The sequence below is a fragment of the Oncorhynchus clarkii genome, chromosome 7 (genome assembly GCF_045791955.1).
Source record: "Oncorhynchus clarkii lewisi isolate Uvic-CL-2024 chromosome 7, UVic_Ocla_1.0, whole genome shotgun sequence".
NCBI classification, from domain to species: Eukaryota; Metazoa; Chordata; class Actinopteri; order Salmoniformes; family Salmonidae; genus Oncorhynchus; species Oncorhynchus clarkii.
This window is the reverse complement of record NC_092153.1, coordinates 78,472,772-78,487,176: the sequence shown is the minus strand read 5'-3', so window position 1 is coordinate 78,487,176 and position 14,405 is coordinate 78,472,772. Positions and strand designations below refer to the sequence as shown.

General features: G+C 44.3%; 2 protein-coding genes across 3 annotated transcripts in view; one reads left to right on the top strand and one right to left on the bottom strand.

Annotated features, from left to right (window-relative positions):
• LOC139413886 (cytochrome c oxidase assembly factor COX14) lies at nt 1-538 on the top strand. Its single transcript, XM_071161727.1, has one exon. The coding sequence runs from the start codon at nt 13-15 to the stop codon at nt 190-192; it is 180 nt and encodes a 59-aa protein (XP_071017828.1). The 5' UTR covers nt 1-12; the 3' UTR covers nt 193-538.
• LOC139413883 (ceramide synthase 5) overlaps nt 537-14,405 on the bottom strand; it is a 38,052-nt gene continuing 24,183 nt past the window's right edge. Inside the window, exons 7-11 of one of the 2 annotated variants that reach the window (XM_071161723.1) lie at nt 11,830-11,958; nt 11,400-11,506; nt 2,879-3,035; nt 1,749-1,897; nt 537-1,523 (exon numbers count right to left, since the gene is read on the bottom strand). In XM_071161723.1, the coding sequence (XP_071017824.1) occupies nt 1,769-1,897; nt 2,879-3,035; nt 11,400-11,506; nt 11,830-11,958 (522 nt within the window). In that variant the 3' untranslated portion in view covers nt 537-1,523; nt 1,749-1,768. The remainder of the gene's footprint in view (nt 1,524-1,748; nt 1,898-2,878; nt 3,036-11,399; nt 11,507-11,829; nt 11,959-14,405) is intronic. The other variant, XM_071161722.1, reaches the window with a different exon arrangement.

Below are 14,405 nucleotides of genomic sequence, written 5' to 3'. Positions count from 1 at the left end.
AACACCATCATCATGTTGACCACCGCAAAGCGACTCGCCGACTTCGGATACCGGGGGTTTTCTGCCTCGATGATGCTGTTGACACTCTACGGGGGATACCTGTGCACCATGCGGGGATACCGCTACATGAACAAGCAAAAAGAGCTGCAGGTAGCGGCAGAAAACCAAGACGTGGAGGTCCTCAAGCCATAGAGGACTGGAACTGAATAGTTTGTCCACAAAATCATGGACATTTCTGTTCCTCCCATGGGACTTTTATGTGATAACTATTTGGGTGTGGAAGTTGTGTGCCCAGATGAGTAAAGGAGAATCTACTCTTCATTTACTGTCAAGTTCATAATTTGTCTGCTTAAAGGAGAAGGGGCAGAGGACTGGAGTTGACTGAAAAATGGGTTGACTCCTTCCAGCTTAAACTAAATGTCAAATCAGTCTCTTATCATAACTTGCTCAGATCATACTGAATCATAGTTTGTGTGGTGGGATCTTCAAGTTTATGTACCAACCGTTAATATGAATAAAAACATCTTACACAAATAAACATCTATTTTTGTCTCTGTACTCAACACTCACATTATTAGCCCTAATACACACCACATCCATGGATTATCTCCACTGAAGAGGATTCTGTTGGCTTCTTCACATTTAAATTCATATGCATTTTTTTTTTATACCAAAGACATTTAAAAAACGTTTAACATTCAATAAACATTGGTCTCATATTAATAAGATAGAAACAGTGAACAGAACTGACCGGAAACAAAGTAACTGAACAATTACTTCTTAAAATACACAGTTGTAACTCAAGTCCACCGGACCAATAAAACGGACAGAAGAGAATCTCAGGCAAACTGCAGCATCACATTAAACAAATGGAATACAAGCAAACGTTCTATGTTCATAAGGTACCGCAAATATCTACAGACCCATTCACTTGACATCAGGGAATGCACTTTTTTTTCTCTCTTAATTTCATCAGTTTTGATTCTATGGGTCACAGTAGTGTGTCTATTCATCCATCGTATGCTGTCATAGTCATCGATCATTGTTAGTTCTGAAGAATACATTTTAATTAAGAGTTAGATGAATGAAGAAACTAAGTTAAAACGTACAGGGAACTGGATGAGGCTGGAAAAGCGCTTCAAGATGTAATCTAGGATAGGATGAACTAGTAGTGGAAAGGCCGCACAGATATGCCTAATTCTCACTATAGGGCCGACCCGAACAGTACTGGCTCTGATATTGTCCTTTCCAGCACAGTTCCGACAAATAGTGGATGCGCAGTGTAACCACGCCAGACATATTTGACCTGGCTTGGCCCTATAGTGTGAATCAGACGGCAGGCTCCTCTATCACCTGCTGCTGGTGCGTATCTGTGGCCAGCTTTTAGTGGTGACGGCGTGGCCGTTGGTGCCGTTCTCTGCCTTCGGAGAGAAAGCCATTTTAACCCCCCTGTCATTGGTTCTGTTGGTGTCAGCCTCCTCCTCCGAGCTGCTCTCCACGTCACTGCGGTCATCCTTAGACACCTGACAGACAGAGAAATACAAGGTTACAATTCAAAGTGAACGACGTGCTTGACATCCTGGAAACATGGTTGAATGAATAATGCACCTTATTTTAATAGGTAAATTACACATAAATTAATAACATGATCTCTTCATATGCAACCCATTGCAGGTCAAAATGTCACAAAGATGACAACCACATTGTTTGGGGGGAAAAGTAAATGAAGGCATAAATAGAATACTTACTGCAGAGAGCAGAAAAATATTTATATAGTCATCAGATAGACAGGGCAAGCAAGGAAAAGAGCAGTGGAGGAGGAAGACTCAGCTGAGAAAGACAGATGGAAAGATAGGAGGATCTCTCTCACCCCAGAGAGAAAATAAAATAGCCATCTCTGCAGAGAGAACAAGAGAAAGAAAAGGTATGAACAGATAAAAAACTGTTTTTATTCCATAGTTCTTCCATAGCCTCCAACATGCAACAGGTGTTATTATTTACTCACTATAGCCTGAGCTGAAGTCTGACATGAGGAAATTTCCACTCCTGAGTTTCTCAAGTCTGGGCCTGTATTCACAACAGTCTCAAAGTCTGGGCCTGTATTCACAACAGTCTCAAAGTCTGGGCCTGTATTCACAACAGTCTCCCAGTAACATTGCTGATATAGCATGAGCTGTGTCTTTTAGATCATAATGAATACGATTATATGAACAGGAAGGACCTGATTCTAGATCAGCACTTCTAATCTGAGACGCTGTCCTCATACAGGCCCTGACCTCATACAGGCTCTAAACTCACACTCACCTGTCTATATCTAATCTGTACCAGTCCTACATCCCACTCACCTGTCTATATCTAACTTGTACCAGTCCTACATCCCACTCACCTGTCTATATCTAACCTGTACCAGTCCTACATCCCACTCACCTGTCTATATCTAACCTGTACCAGTCCTATATCCCACTCACTTGTCTATATCTAACCTGTATCAGTCCTACATCCCACTCACCTGTCTATATCTAACCTGTACCAGTCCTACATCTCACTCACCCGTCTACATCTAACCTGTACCAGTCCTACATCCCACTCACCTGTCTACATCTAACCTGTACCAGTCCTACATCCCACTCACCTGTCTACATCTAACCTGTACCAGTCCTACATCCCACTCACCTGTCTACATCTAACCTGCACCAGTCCTACATCCCACTCACCTGTCTACATCTAACCTGTACCAGTCCTACATCCCACTCACCTGTCTACATCTAACCTGTACCAGTCCTACATCCCACTCACCTGTCTACATCTAACCTGTACCAGTCCTACATCCCACTCACCTGTCTATATCTAACCTGTACCAGTCCTACATCCCACTCACCTTTCCTCGAACCAAGGCTTTGTAGGCGATCCCGGCTATGAGGTAGGACCAGATGACGTGCAGCACCTGTAGCACCAGCAGTAGGGAGTTGAAGAGCCACCAGGAAGGGTATGGACCAATGATCTCCCAGCTCTCAAACAATGTTGTGTTCAGGATCCTGGAACATAGGAAGTATCACACCATGAATTAAGATGTGCACAGAATGATGTATACACACACACACACACACACACACACACACACACACACACACACACACACACACACACACACACACACACACACACACACACACACACACACACACAGCCATACTTAATCCATCCCCTACGAATGACACACATACATGTTTTTGGAGATGTGCACTGGCATACTGGCCAGCTCACTTCCTGACAGATTATATCCGTTTGACCTGGGATTTGAACTGGCAACCCTTCAGTTGTTGGCTCGCCTCTCTAACCGCTAGGCTTCCTGGACATGATTTGGAAAGGCACACAACTGTATATATTAGGTCCCACAGTTGACAGTGCATGTCAGAGCAAAAACCAAGCCATGAGGTTGAAGGAATTGTCTGTAGAGCTCAGAGACAAGATTGTGTCGAGGCACAGATCTGTGGAAGGGTACCAAAACATTTCTGCAGCATTGAAGGTCCCTAAGAAAACAGTGGTCTCCATCATTGTTAAATGGAAGAAGTTTGGAACCACCAAGAATCTTCCTAGAGCTGGTCGCCCGGCCAAACTGAGCAATTAGGGGAGAAGGGCCTTGGTCAGGAAGGTGACCAAGAATACGATGGTCACTCTGACAGAGCTTCAGAGTTCCTCTGTGGAGATGGGATAACCTTCCAGAAGGACAACCATCTCTGCAGCACTCCACTAATCAGACCTTTATGGTAGAGTGGCCAGACAGAAGCCACTCCTCAGTAAAAGGCACATGACAGCCCGCTTGGAGTTTGCCAAAAGGCAGCTAGACTCTCAGACCATGAGAAATAAGGTCTGGCTCTGGTCTGATGAAACCAATATTGAACTATTTGGCCTGAATGCCAAGCGTCACATCTGGAGGAAACCTGGCACCATCCCTACGGTGAAGCATGGTGGTGGCAGCATCATGCTGTGGGGATGTTTTTCAGCAGCAGGGACTGGGAGTCTAGTCAGGATTGATGGAAAGATGAACAGAGCGGAGTACAGAGAGATCCTTGATGAAAACCTGCTCCAGAGCACTCAGGACCTCAGACTGGGGCAAAGGTTCACCCACCAACAGGACAACAACCCTAAGCACACAGCCAAGACAAGTCTCTGAATGTCCTTGAGTGGCCCTGCCAGAGCCCGGACTTTAACCCGATCAAACATCTCTGGAGAGATTTGAAAATATCTGTGCAGCGACGCTCCCCATTAAACCTGACAGAGCTTGAGAGGATCTGCAGAGAATAATGTGAGGAACTCCCCAAACAAGCATTTCGCTACACTCGCAATAACATCTGCTAACCATGTGTATGTGACCATTAAAATTTGATTTGAAATACATGTGTGCCAAGCTTGTAGAGTCATACCCAAGAAGACTTGAGGCTGTAATCACTGCCAAAGGTGCTTCAACAAAGTACTGGGTAAAGGGTCTGAATACTTATACCAATGTCATATTTCTGTTTTTTAAATGTTTTTAATAAATTTGCTAAAATTTCCCCAAAACTGTTTTTGCTATGTCATTATGGAGTATTGTGTGGAGATTGATGATTATGCTATGTCATTATGGAGTATTGTGTGGAGATTGATGATTAAAACAAACAACTGAATCCATTCTAGAATAAGGCTGTAATGTAACTAAATGTGAAAAAAGGTCTGAATACTCTTCCCGAATGCACTATAGTTCTGCTGAATGTTATTTAACCTTCAGTTAACCAGGAAGTCCCATTAACCAGGAAGTTTCCCAAGGGAGACCCGGCAGACAGACAGAGGCTAACCATAGAAGGCAGATGATAACCATAGAAAGCTGTGCTGCACTAACCATAGAGGGTAGATGGATAACCATAGAGGGTAGATGGGTAACCATAGAGGGTAGATGGATAACCATAACCATAGAGGGTAGATGGATAACCATAGAGGGTAGATGGATAACCATAGAGGGTAGATGGATAACCATAGAGGGTAGATGGGTAACCATAGAGGGTAGATGGATAACCATAGAGGGTAGATGGATAACCATAACCATAGAGGGTAGATGGATAACCATAGAGGGTAGATGGATAACCATAGAGGGTAGATGGATAACCATAGAGGGTAGATGGATAACCATAGAGGGTAGATGGGTAACCATAACCATAGAGGGTAGATGGATAACCATAGAGGGTAGATGGGTAACCATAGAGGGTAGATGGGTAACCATAACCATAGAGGGTAGATGGATAACCATAGAGGGTAGATGGGTAACCATAACCATAGAGGGTAGATGGATAACCATAGAGGGTAGATGGGTAACCATAACCATAGAGGGTAGATGGATAACCATAGAGGGTAGATGGGTAACCATAACCATAGAGGGTAGATGGATAACCATAACCATAGAGGGTAGATGGATAACCATAGAGGGTAGATGGATAACCATAGAGGGTAGATGGATAACCATAGAGGGTAGATGGATAACCATAGAGGGTAGATGGGTAACCATAACCATAGAGGGTAGATGGATAACCATAGAGGGTAGATGGGTAACCATAACCATAGAGGGTAGTTGGATAACCATAGAGGGTAGATGGGTAACCATAACCATAGAGGGTAGATGGATAACCATAGAGGGTAGATGGATAACCATAGAGGGTAGATGGGTAACCATAACCATAGAGGGTAGATGGATAACCATAGAGGGTAGCTGGGTAACCATAGAGGGTAGATGGGTAATCATAACCATAGAGGGTAGATGGATAACCATAGAGGGTAGATGGATAACCATAAAGGGTAGATGGATAACCATAGAGGGTGGATGGGTAACCATAACCATAGAGGGTAGATGGATAACCATAGAGGGTAGATGGATAACCATAGAGGGTAGATGGGTAACCATAACCATAGAGGGTAGATGGATAACCATAGAGGGTAGATGGATAACCATAGAGGGTAGATGGGTAACCATAGAGGGTAGATGGATAACCATAGAGGGTAGATGGATAACCATAGAGGGTGGATGGGTAACCATAACCATAGAGGGTAGATGGATAACCATAGAGGGTAGATGGATAACCATAGAGGGTAGATGGGTAACCATAGAGGGTAGATGGATAACCATAGAGGGTAGATGGGTAACCATAACCATAGAGGGTAGATGGATAACCATAGAGGGTAGATGGATAACCATAGAGGGTAGATGGGTAACCATAGAGGGTAGATGGATAACCATAGAGGGTAGATGGGTAACCATAGAGGGTAGATGGATAACCATAGAGGGTAGATGGATAACCATAGAGGGTAGATGGGTAACCATAGAGGGTAGATGGGTAACCATAGAGGGTAGATGGATAACCATAGAGGGTAGATGGATAACCATAGAGGGTGGATGGGTAACCATAACCATAGAGGGTAGATGGATAACCATAGAGGGTAGATGGATAACCATAGAGGGTAGATGGATAACCATAGAGGGTAGATGGGTAACCATAACCATAGAGGGTAGATGGATAACCATAGAGGGTAGATGGGTAACCATAACCATAGAGGGTAGATGGATAACCATAGAGGGTAGATGGATAACCATAGAGGGTAGATGGATAACCATAGAGGGTGGATGGGTAACCATAACCATAGAGGGTAGATGGATAACCATAGAGGGTAGATGGATAACCATAGAGGGTAGATGGGTAACCATAGAGGGTAGATGGATAAACATAGAGGGTAGATGGGTAACCATAACCATAGAGGGTAGATGGATAACCATAGAGGGTAGATGGATAACCATAGAGGGTAGATGGGTAACCATAGAGGGTAGATGGATAACCATAGAGGGTAGATGGGTAACCATAGAGGGTAGATGGATAACCATAGAGGGTAGATGGATAACCATAGAGGGTAGATGGGTAACCATAGAGGGTAGATGGGTAACCATAGAGGGTAGATGGATAACCATAGAGGGTAGATGGATAACCATAGAGGGTAGATGGATAACCATAGAGGGTAGATGGATAACCATAGAGGGTGGATGGATAACCATAGAGGGTAGATGGATAACCATAGAGGGTAGATGGATAACCATAGAGGGTGGATGGGTAACCATAGAGGGTAGATGGATAACCATAGAGGGTAGATGGATAACCATAGAGGGTAGATGGATAACCATAGAGGGTAGATGGGTAACCATAGAGGGTAGATGGGTAACCATAGAGGGTAGATGGATAACCATAGATGGTAGATGGATACCCATAGAGGGTAGATGGATAACCATAGAGGGTAGATGGATAACCATAGAGGGTAGATGGATAACCATAACCATAGAGGGTAGATGGATAACCATAGAGGGTAGATGGATAACCATAGAGGGTAGATGGATAACCATAACCATAGAGGGTAGATGGATAACCATAGAGGGTAGATGGATAACCATAGAGGGTAGATGGTAACTGGGATGTATTCAGGTAGGCGCCTCCCTGTTTCAGCCCATTTACTTCCGTTTGGTTCCAAGTGGATACACCCCAGTGTTGCACGTATACTAGAGGGTAGATGACAACCATAGAGGTTCACTAACCGTAGAGGGTAGATGACAACCAGAGGTTCACTAACCGTAGAGGGTAGATGACAACCATAGAGGTTCACTAACCGTAGAGGGTAGATGACAACCAGAGGTTCACTAACCATTGGGGGTAGATGACAACCAGAGGTTCACTAACCATTGGGGGTAGATGACAACCAGAGGTTCACTAACCGTAAAGGGTAGATGACAACCATAGAGGTTCACTAACCGTAGAGGGTAGATGACAACCAGAGGTTCACTAACCGTAGAGGGTAGATGACAACCAGAGGTTCACTAACCGTAGAGGGTAGATGACAACCAGAGGTTCACTAACCGTAGAGGGTAGATGACGACCATAGAGTTTCACTAACCGTAGAGGGTAGATGACAACCAGAGGTTCACTAACCGTAGAGGGTAGATGACAACCATAGAGTTTCACTAACCGTAGAGGGTAGATGACAACCAGAGGTTCACTAACCGTAGAGGGCAGATGTCAACCAGAGGTTCACTAACCGTAGAGGGTAGATGACAACCAGAGGTTCACTAACCGTAGAGGGTAGATGACAACCATAGAGGTTCACTAACCGTAGAGGGTAGATGACAACCAGAGGTTCACTAACCGTAGAGGGTAGATGACAACCATAGAGGTTCACTAACCGTAGAGGGTAGATGACAACCAGAGGTTCACTAACCGTAGAGGGTAGATGACAACCAGAGGTTCACTAACCGTAGAGGGTAGATGACAACCATAGAGTTTCACTAACCGTAGAGGGTAGATGACAACCAGAGGTTCACTAACCGTAGAGGGTAGATGTCAACCAGAGGTTCACTAACCGTAGAGGGTAGATGACAACCAGAGGTTCACTAATCGTAGAGGGTAGATGACAACCATAGAGGTTCACTAACCGTAGAGGGTAGATGACAACCAGAGGTTCACTAACCGTAGAGGGTAGATGACAACCAGAGGTTCACTAACCGTAGAGGGTAGATGACAACCAGAGGTTCACTAACCGTAGAGGGTAGATGACAACCAGAGGTTCACTAACCGTAGAGGGTAGATGACAACCAGAGGTTCACTAACCATAGAGGGTAGATGACAACCAGAGGTTCACTAACCATAGAGGGTAGATGACAACCAGAGGTTCACTAACCGTAGAGGGTAGATGACAACCAGAGGTTCACTAACCGTAGAGGGTAGATGACAACCAGAGGTTCACTAACCGTAGAGGGTAGATGACAACCAGAGGTTCACTAACCGTAGGGGGTAGATGACAACCAGAGGTTCACTAACCGTAGAGGGTAGATGACAACCAGAGGTTCACTAACCGTAGAGGGTAGATGACAACCAGAGGTTCACTAACCGTAGAGGGTAGATGACAACCAGAGGTTCACTAACCGTAGAGGGTAGATGACAACCATAGAGTTTCACTAACCGTAGAGGGTAGATGACAACCAGAGGTTCACTAACCGTAGAGGGTAGATGACAACCATAGAAGTTCACTAACCGTAGAGGGTAGATGACAACTATAGAGGTTCACTAACCGTAGAGGGTAGATGACAACCAGAGGTTCACTAACCGTAGAGGGTAGATGACAACCAGAGGTTCACTAACCGTAGAGGGTAGATGACAACCAGAGGTTCACTAACCGTAGAGGGTAGAGGACAACCAGAGGTTCACTAACCATAGAGGGTAGGACAACCAGAGGTTCACTAACCGTAGAGGGTAGATGTCAACCAGAGGTTCACTAACCGTAGAGGGTAGATGACAACCATAGAGGTTCACTAACCGTAGAGGGTAGATGTCAACCAGAGGTTCACTAACCGTAGAGGGTAGATGTCAACCAGAGGTTCACTAACCGTAGAGGGTAGATGACAACCAGAGGTTCACTAACCGTAGAGGGTAGATGACAACCAGAGGTTCACTAACCGTAGAGGGTAGATGACAACCATAGAGGTTCACTAACCGTAGAGGGTAGATGTCAACCAGAGGTTCACTAACCGTAGAGGGTAGATGTCAACCAGAGGTTCACTAACCGTAGAGGGTAGATGTCAACCAGAGGTTCACTAACCGTAGAGGGTAGATGACAACCATAGAGGTTCACTAACCGTAGAGGGTAGATGACAACCAGAGGTTCACTAACCGTAGAGGGTAGATGACAACCATAGAGGTTCACTAACCGTAGAGGGTAGATGACAACCAGAGGTTCACTAACCGTACAGGGTAGATGACAACCAGAGGTTCACTAACCGTAGAGGGTAGATGACAACCAGAGGTTCACTAACCGTAGAGGGTAGATGACAACCAGAGGTTCACTAACCGTAGGGGGTAGATGACGACCAGAGGTTCACTAACCGTAGAGGGTAGATGACAACCAGAGGTTCACTAACCGTAGAGGGTAGATGACAACTATAGAGATTCACTAACCGTAGAGGGTAGATGACAACCAGAGGTTCACTAACCGTAGAGGGTAGATGACAACCAGAGGTTCACTAACCGTAGAGGGTAGATGACAACCAGAGGTTCACTAACCGTAGAGGGTAGATGACAACCAGAGGTTCACTAACCGTAGGGGGTAGATGACAACCAGAGGTTCACTAACCGTAGAGGGTAGATGACAACCAGAGGTTCACTAACCGTAGAGGGTAGATGACAACCAGAGGTTCACTAACCATTGGGGGTAGATGACAACTATAGAGGTTCACTAACCGTAGAGGGTAGATGACAACTATAGAGATTCACTAACCGTAGAGGGTAGATGACAACCAGAGGTTCACTAACCATAGAGGGTAGATGTCAACCAGAGGTTCACTAACCGTAGAGGGTAGATGACAACCAGAGGTTCACTAACCATATAGGGTAGATGACAACCAGAGGTTCACTAACCGTAGAGGGTAGATGACAACCAGAGGTTCACTAACCGTAGAGGGTAGATGACAACCAGAGGTTCACTAACCGTAGAGGGTAGATGACAACCATAGAGGTTCACTAACCGTAGAGGGTAGATGTCAACCAGAGGTTCACTAACCGTAGAGGGTAGATGACAACTATAGAGGTTCACTAACCGTAGAGGGTAGATGTCAACCAGAGGTTCACTAACCGTAGAGGGTAGATGACAACTATAGAGGTTCACTAACCGTAGAGGGTAGATGTCAACCAGAGGTTCACTAACCGTAGAGGGTAGATGACAACCAGAGGTTCACTAACCGTAGAGGGTAGATGACAACCATAGAGTTTCACTAACCGTAGAGGGTAGATGACAACCATAGAGGTTCACTAACCGTAGAGGGTAGATGTCAACCAGAGGTTCACTAACCGTAGAGGGTAGATGACAACTATAGAGGTTCACTAACCGTAGAGGGTAGATGTCAACCAGAGGTTCACTAACCGTAGAGGGTAGATGACAACTATAGAGGTTCACTAACCGTAGAGGGTAGATGTCAACCAGAGGTTCACTAACCGTAGAGGGTAGATGACAACCAGAGGTTCACTAACCGTAGAGGGTAGATGACAACTATAGAGGTTCACTAACCGTAGAGGGTAGATGTCAACCAGAGGTTCACTAACCGTAGAGGGTAGATGACAACCAGAGGTTCACTAACCGTAGAGGGTAGATGACAACCATAGAGGTTCACTAACCGTAGAGGGTAGATGACAACCAGAGGTTCACTAACCGTAGAGGGTAGATGTCAACCAGAGGTTCACTAACCGTAGAGGGTAGATGACAACCATAGAGGTTCACTAACCGTAGAGGGTAGATGACAACCAGAGGTTCACTAACCGTAGAGGGTAGATGACAACCAGAGGTTCACTAACCGTAGAGGGTAGATGACGAGCCGTGTGATGAAGAAGACTACTGCAAACAGAACAAACAGGAAGTCACACAAGCGCTGGTACTTGGCGTAGTTGGCCAGCTTGGCTGCCTGAAAAAGAGGAGTAGAAAAAGCTTGATATAATTGAATGTACCTACTAGTTTCTGTGTCTGACAATGTTCCATGTCACACCAGAAGTTCCTTCTTCATGAGAAATAAGACTGATGTACATTCCAGTATCTACACTAGCATATCACTGAAAATGCATGGCCAACTCAATCTAAGTAGTATGCTAGTTTATAAATGTGGACACTGGAACTGAGCCCGTGTGTGTGTGTGTGTGTGTGTGTGTGTGTGTGTGTGTGTGTGTGTGTGTGTGTGTGTGTGTGTGTGTGTGTGTGTGTGTGTGTGTGTGTCCGTCCATACCCACTGACCTCCAGTATGAAGTCTGATGCATCATGGACACACATCACCAGGCTCCCGACACGTAGCATGTTGTTAGCGTAGGAGAAACTGATCAGGCTCACTGTTGCTAGGTGATGGATGAACATGATGGGAAAGTCCTGCAATTCAACAAGGAACCAGGAGGAGGTTACCACAGCAACTGGGTCCTAACGAACCAGGAGGAGGTTACCACAGCAACTGGGTCATAACGAACCAGGAGGTTACCACAGCAACTGGGTCCTAACGAACCAGGAAGAGGTTACCACATCAACTGGGTCATAACGAACCAGGAGGAAGTTACCACAGCAACTGGGTCATAACGAACCAGGAGGAGGTTACCACAGTAACTGGGTCATAACGAACCAGGAGGAGGTTGTCACAGCAACTGGGTCATAACGAACCAGGAGGATGTTGTCACAGCAACGGGGTCATAACAAACCAGGAGAAGGTTGTCACAGCAACTGGGTCATAACGAACCAGGAGAAGGTTACCACAGCAACTGGGTCATAACGAACCAGGAGGAGGTTACCACATCAAATGGGTCATAACGAACCAGGAGGTTGTCACAGCAACTGGGTCCTAACGAACCAGGAGGAGGTTGTCACAGCAACTGGGTCCTAACAAACCAGGAGGAGGTTGTCACAGCAACTGGGTCATAACGAACCAGGAGGTTACCATAGCAACTGGGTCATAACGAACCAGGAGGAGGTTGTCACAGCAACTGGTTCATAACGAACCAGGAGGTTGTCACAGCAACTGGGTCATTACAGAAATGTTACAGGGAAATTCTGGAATACTGTTAGATATTGGATGCAGATACACATTTATATGTTGCGTTAAAACGGCAGAAATAATTTATAGGAGCTCCCTATAATAACTGGTAAATAATCTGACTTCCTAGTTTACCTCTTATGAACCTCGATGTCTGGTTCTCACAATCTATCAGAAAATCAATAACTGAAGGAAAATGATACTTGGAAGTGTGGCAACTCGAGACTACTCTCCTTTCAATGTGTGCAAGTGTTTGTGCCTTTGTATGGAAAACTAGGAGTTGTGTACTTGCACATGACCTACTCTTCTACAGTAACAGTAAGACATGATCTACTTTTTTACAGTAAGACACAACCTACTCTTCTACAGTAAGACATGACCTACTCTTCTACAGTAAGACATGATCTACTATTTTACAGTAAGACACGACCTACTCTTCTACAGTAAGACATGATCTACTATTTTACAGTAAGACACAACCTACTCTTCTACAGTAAGACATGACCTACTCTTCTACAGTAAGACACAACCTACTCTTCTACAGTAAGACATGATCTACTCTTCTACAGTAAGACATGATCTACTCTTCTACAGTAAGACATGATCTACTCTTCTACAGTAAGACATGACTTACTCTTCTACAGTAAGACATGATCAACTCTTTTACAGTAAGACATGATCTACTCGTCTATAGTAACAGTAAGACATTATCTATTCTTTTACAGTAAGACATGACCTACTCTTCTACAGTAAGACATGATCTAATCTTCTACAGTAAGACATGACCTACTCTTCTACAGTAAGACATGACCTAATCTTCTACAGTAACCGTAAGACATGATCTACTCTTCTACAGTAACAGTAAGACATGATCTACTCTTCTACAGTAAGACATGATCTACTCTTCTACAGTAACCGTAATACATGATCTACTCTTCTACAGTAACAGTAAGACATGATCTACTCTTCTACAGTAACAGTAAGACATGATCTACTCTTCTACAGTAACAGTAAGACATTATCTACTATTCTACAGTAACAGTAAGACATGATCTACTCTTCTACAGTAACAGTAAGACATGATCTACTCTTCTACAGTAACAGTAAGACATTATCTACTCTTCTACAGTAACAGTAAGACATGATCTACTCTTCTACAGTAACAGTAAGACATGATCTACTCTTCTACAGTAACAGTAAGACATGATCTACTATTTCCAGTAGCAGTAAGACACAGAAACAGACAGGGAGCACTGTAAGCCAAGGTCAGAGATGAACACTTTGAAGCAACGACACTAAAATAAACAGACAGTCTATGACTCTGTCACACTGAGGACATGTCCAGTGACAGCTACAATGACCAGACAAACTGACAGCTACAATGACTAAAAGACTCCCTCCACGTCCTGATGATGATGAAGCATTTACAGTATCCTACCAGTCTACATATTTGACTTATCTGGCACTTCCTGGTTAAACTGCTCCCTTCCTGAGCACATCAAATACAAATAATGACTTGAGATAATTCAATAAGTCTGAGAAACAGAAAGAGACTGGTTCTAGAACTCCTTTCTGATTCTTCTGTACTTCAGCATACCAAAAACAGGGCCTACATTCACTTCCACTACTATTCACAAGACAGCAAAGTGCTTTGAAAAAAATCTTAGTCTTACAGTATCTTTGTAAAGTATTCATAGCCCTTACAGCCTTATTTTAAATGGATAAAAAAATAATAATCCTCAGCAATCTACACACAATACCCCATAATGACAAAGCGTAAACAGTTTTTTATTTA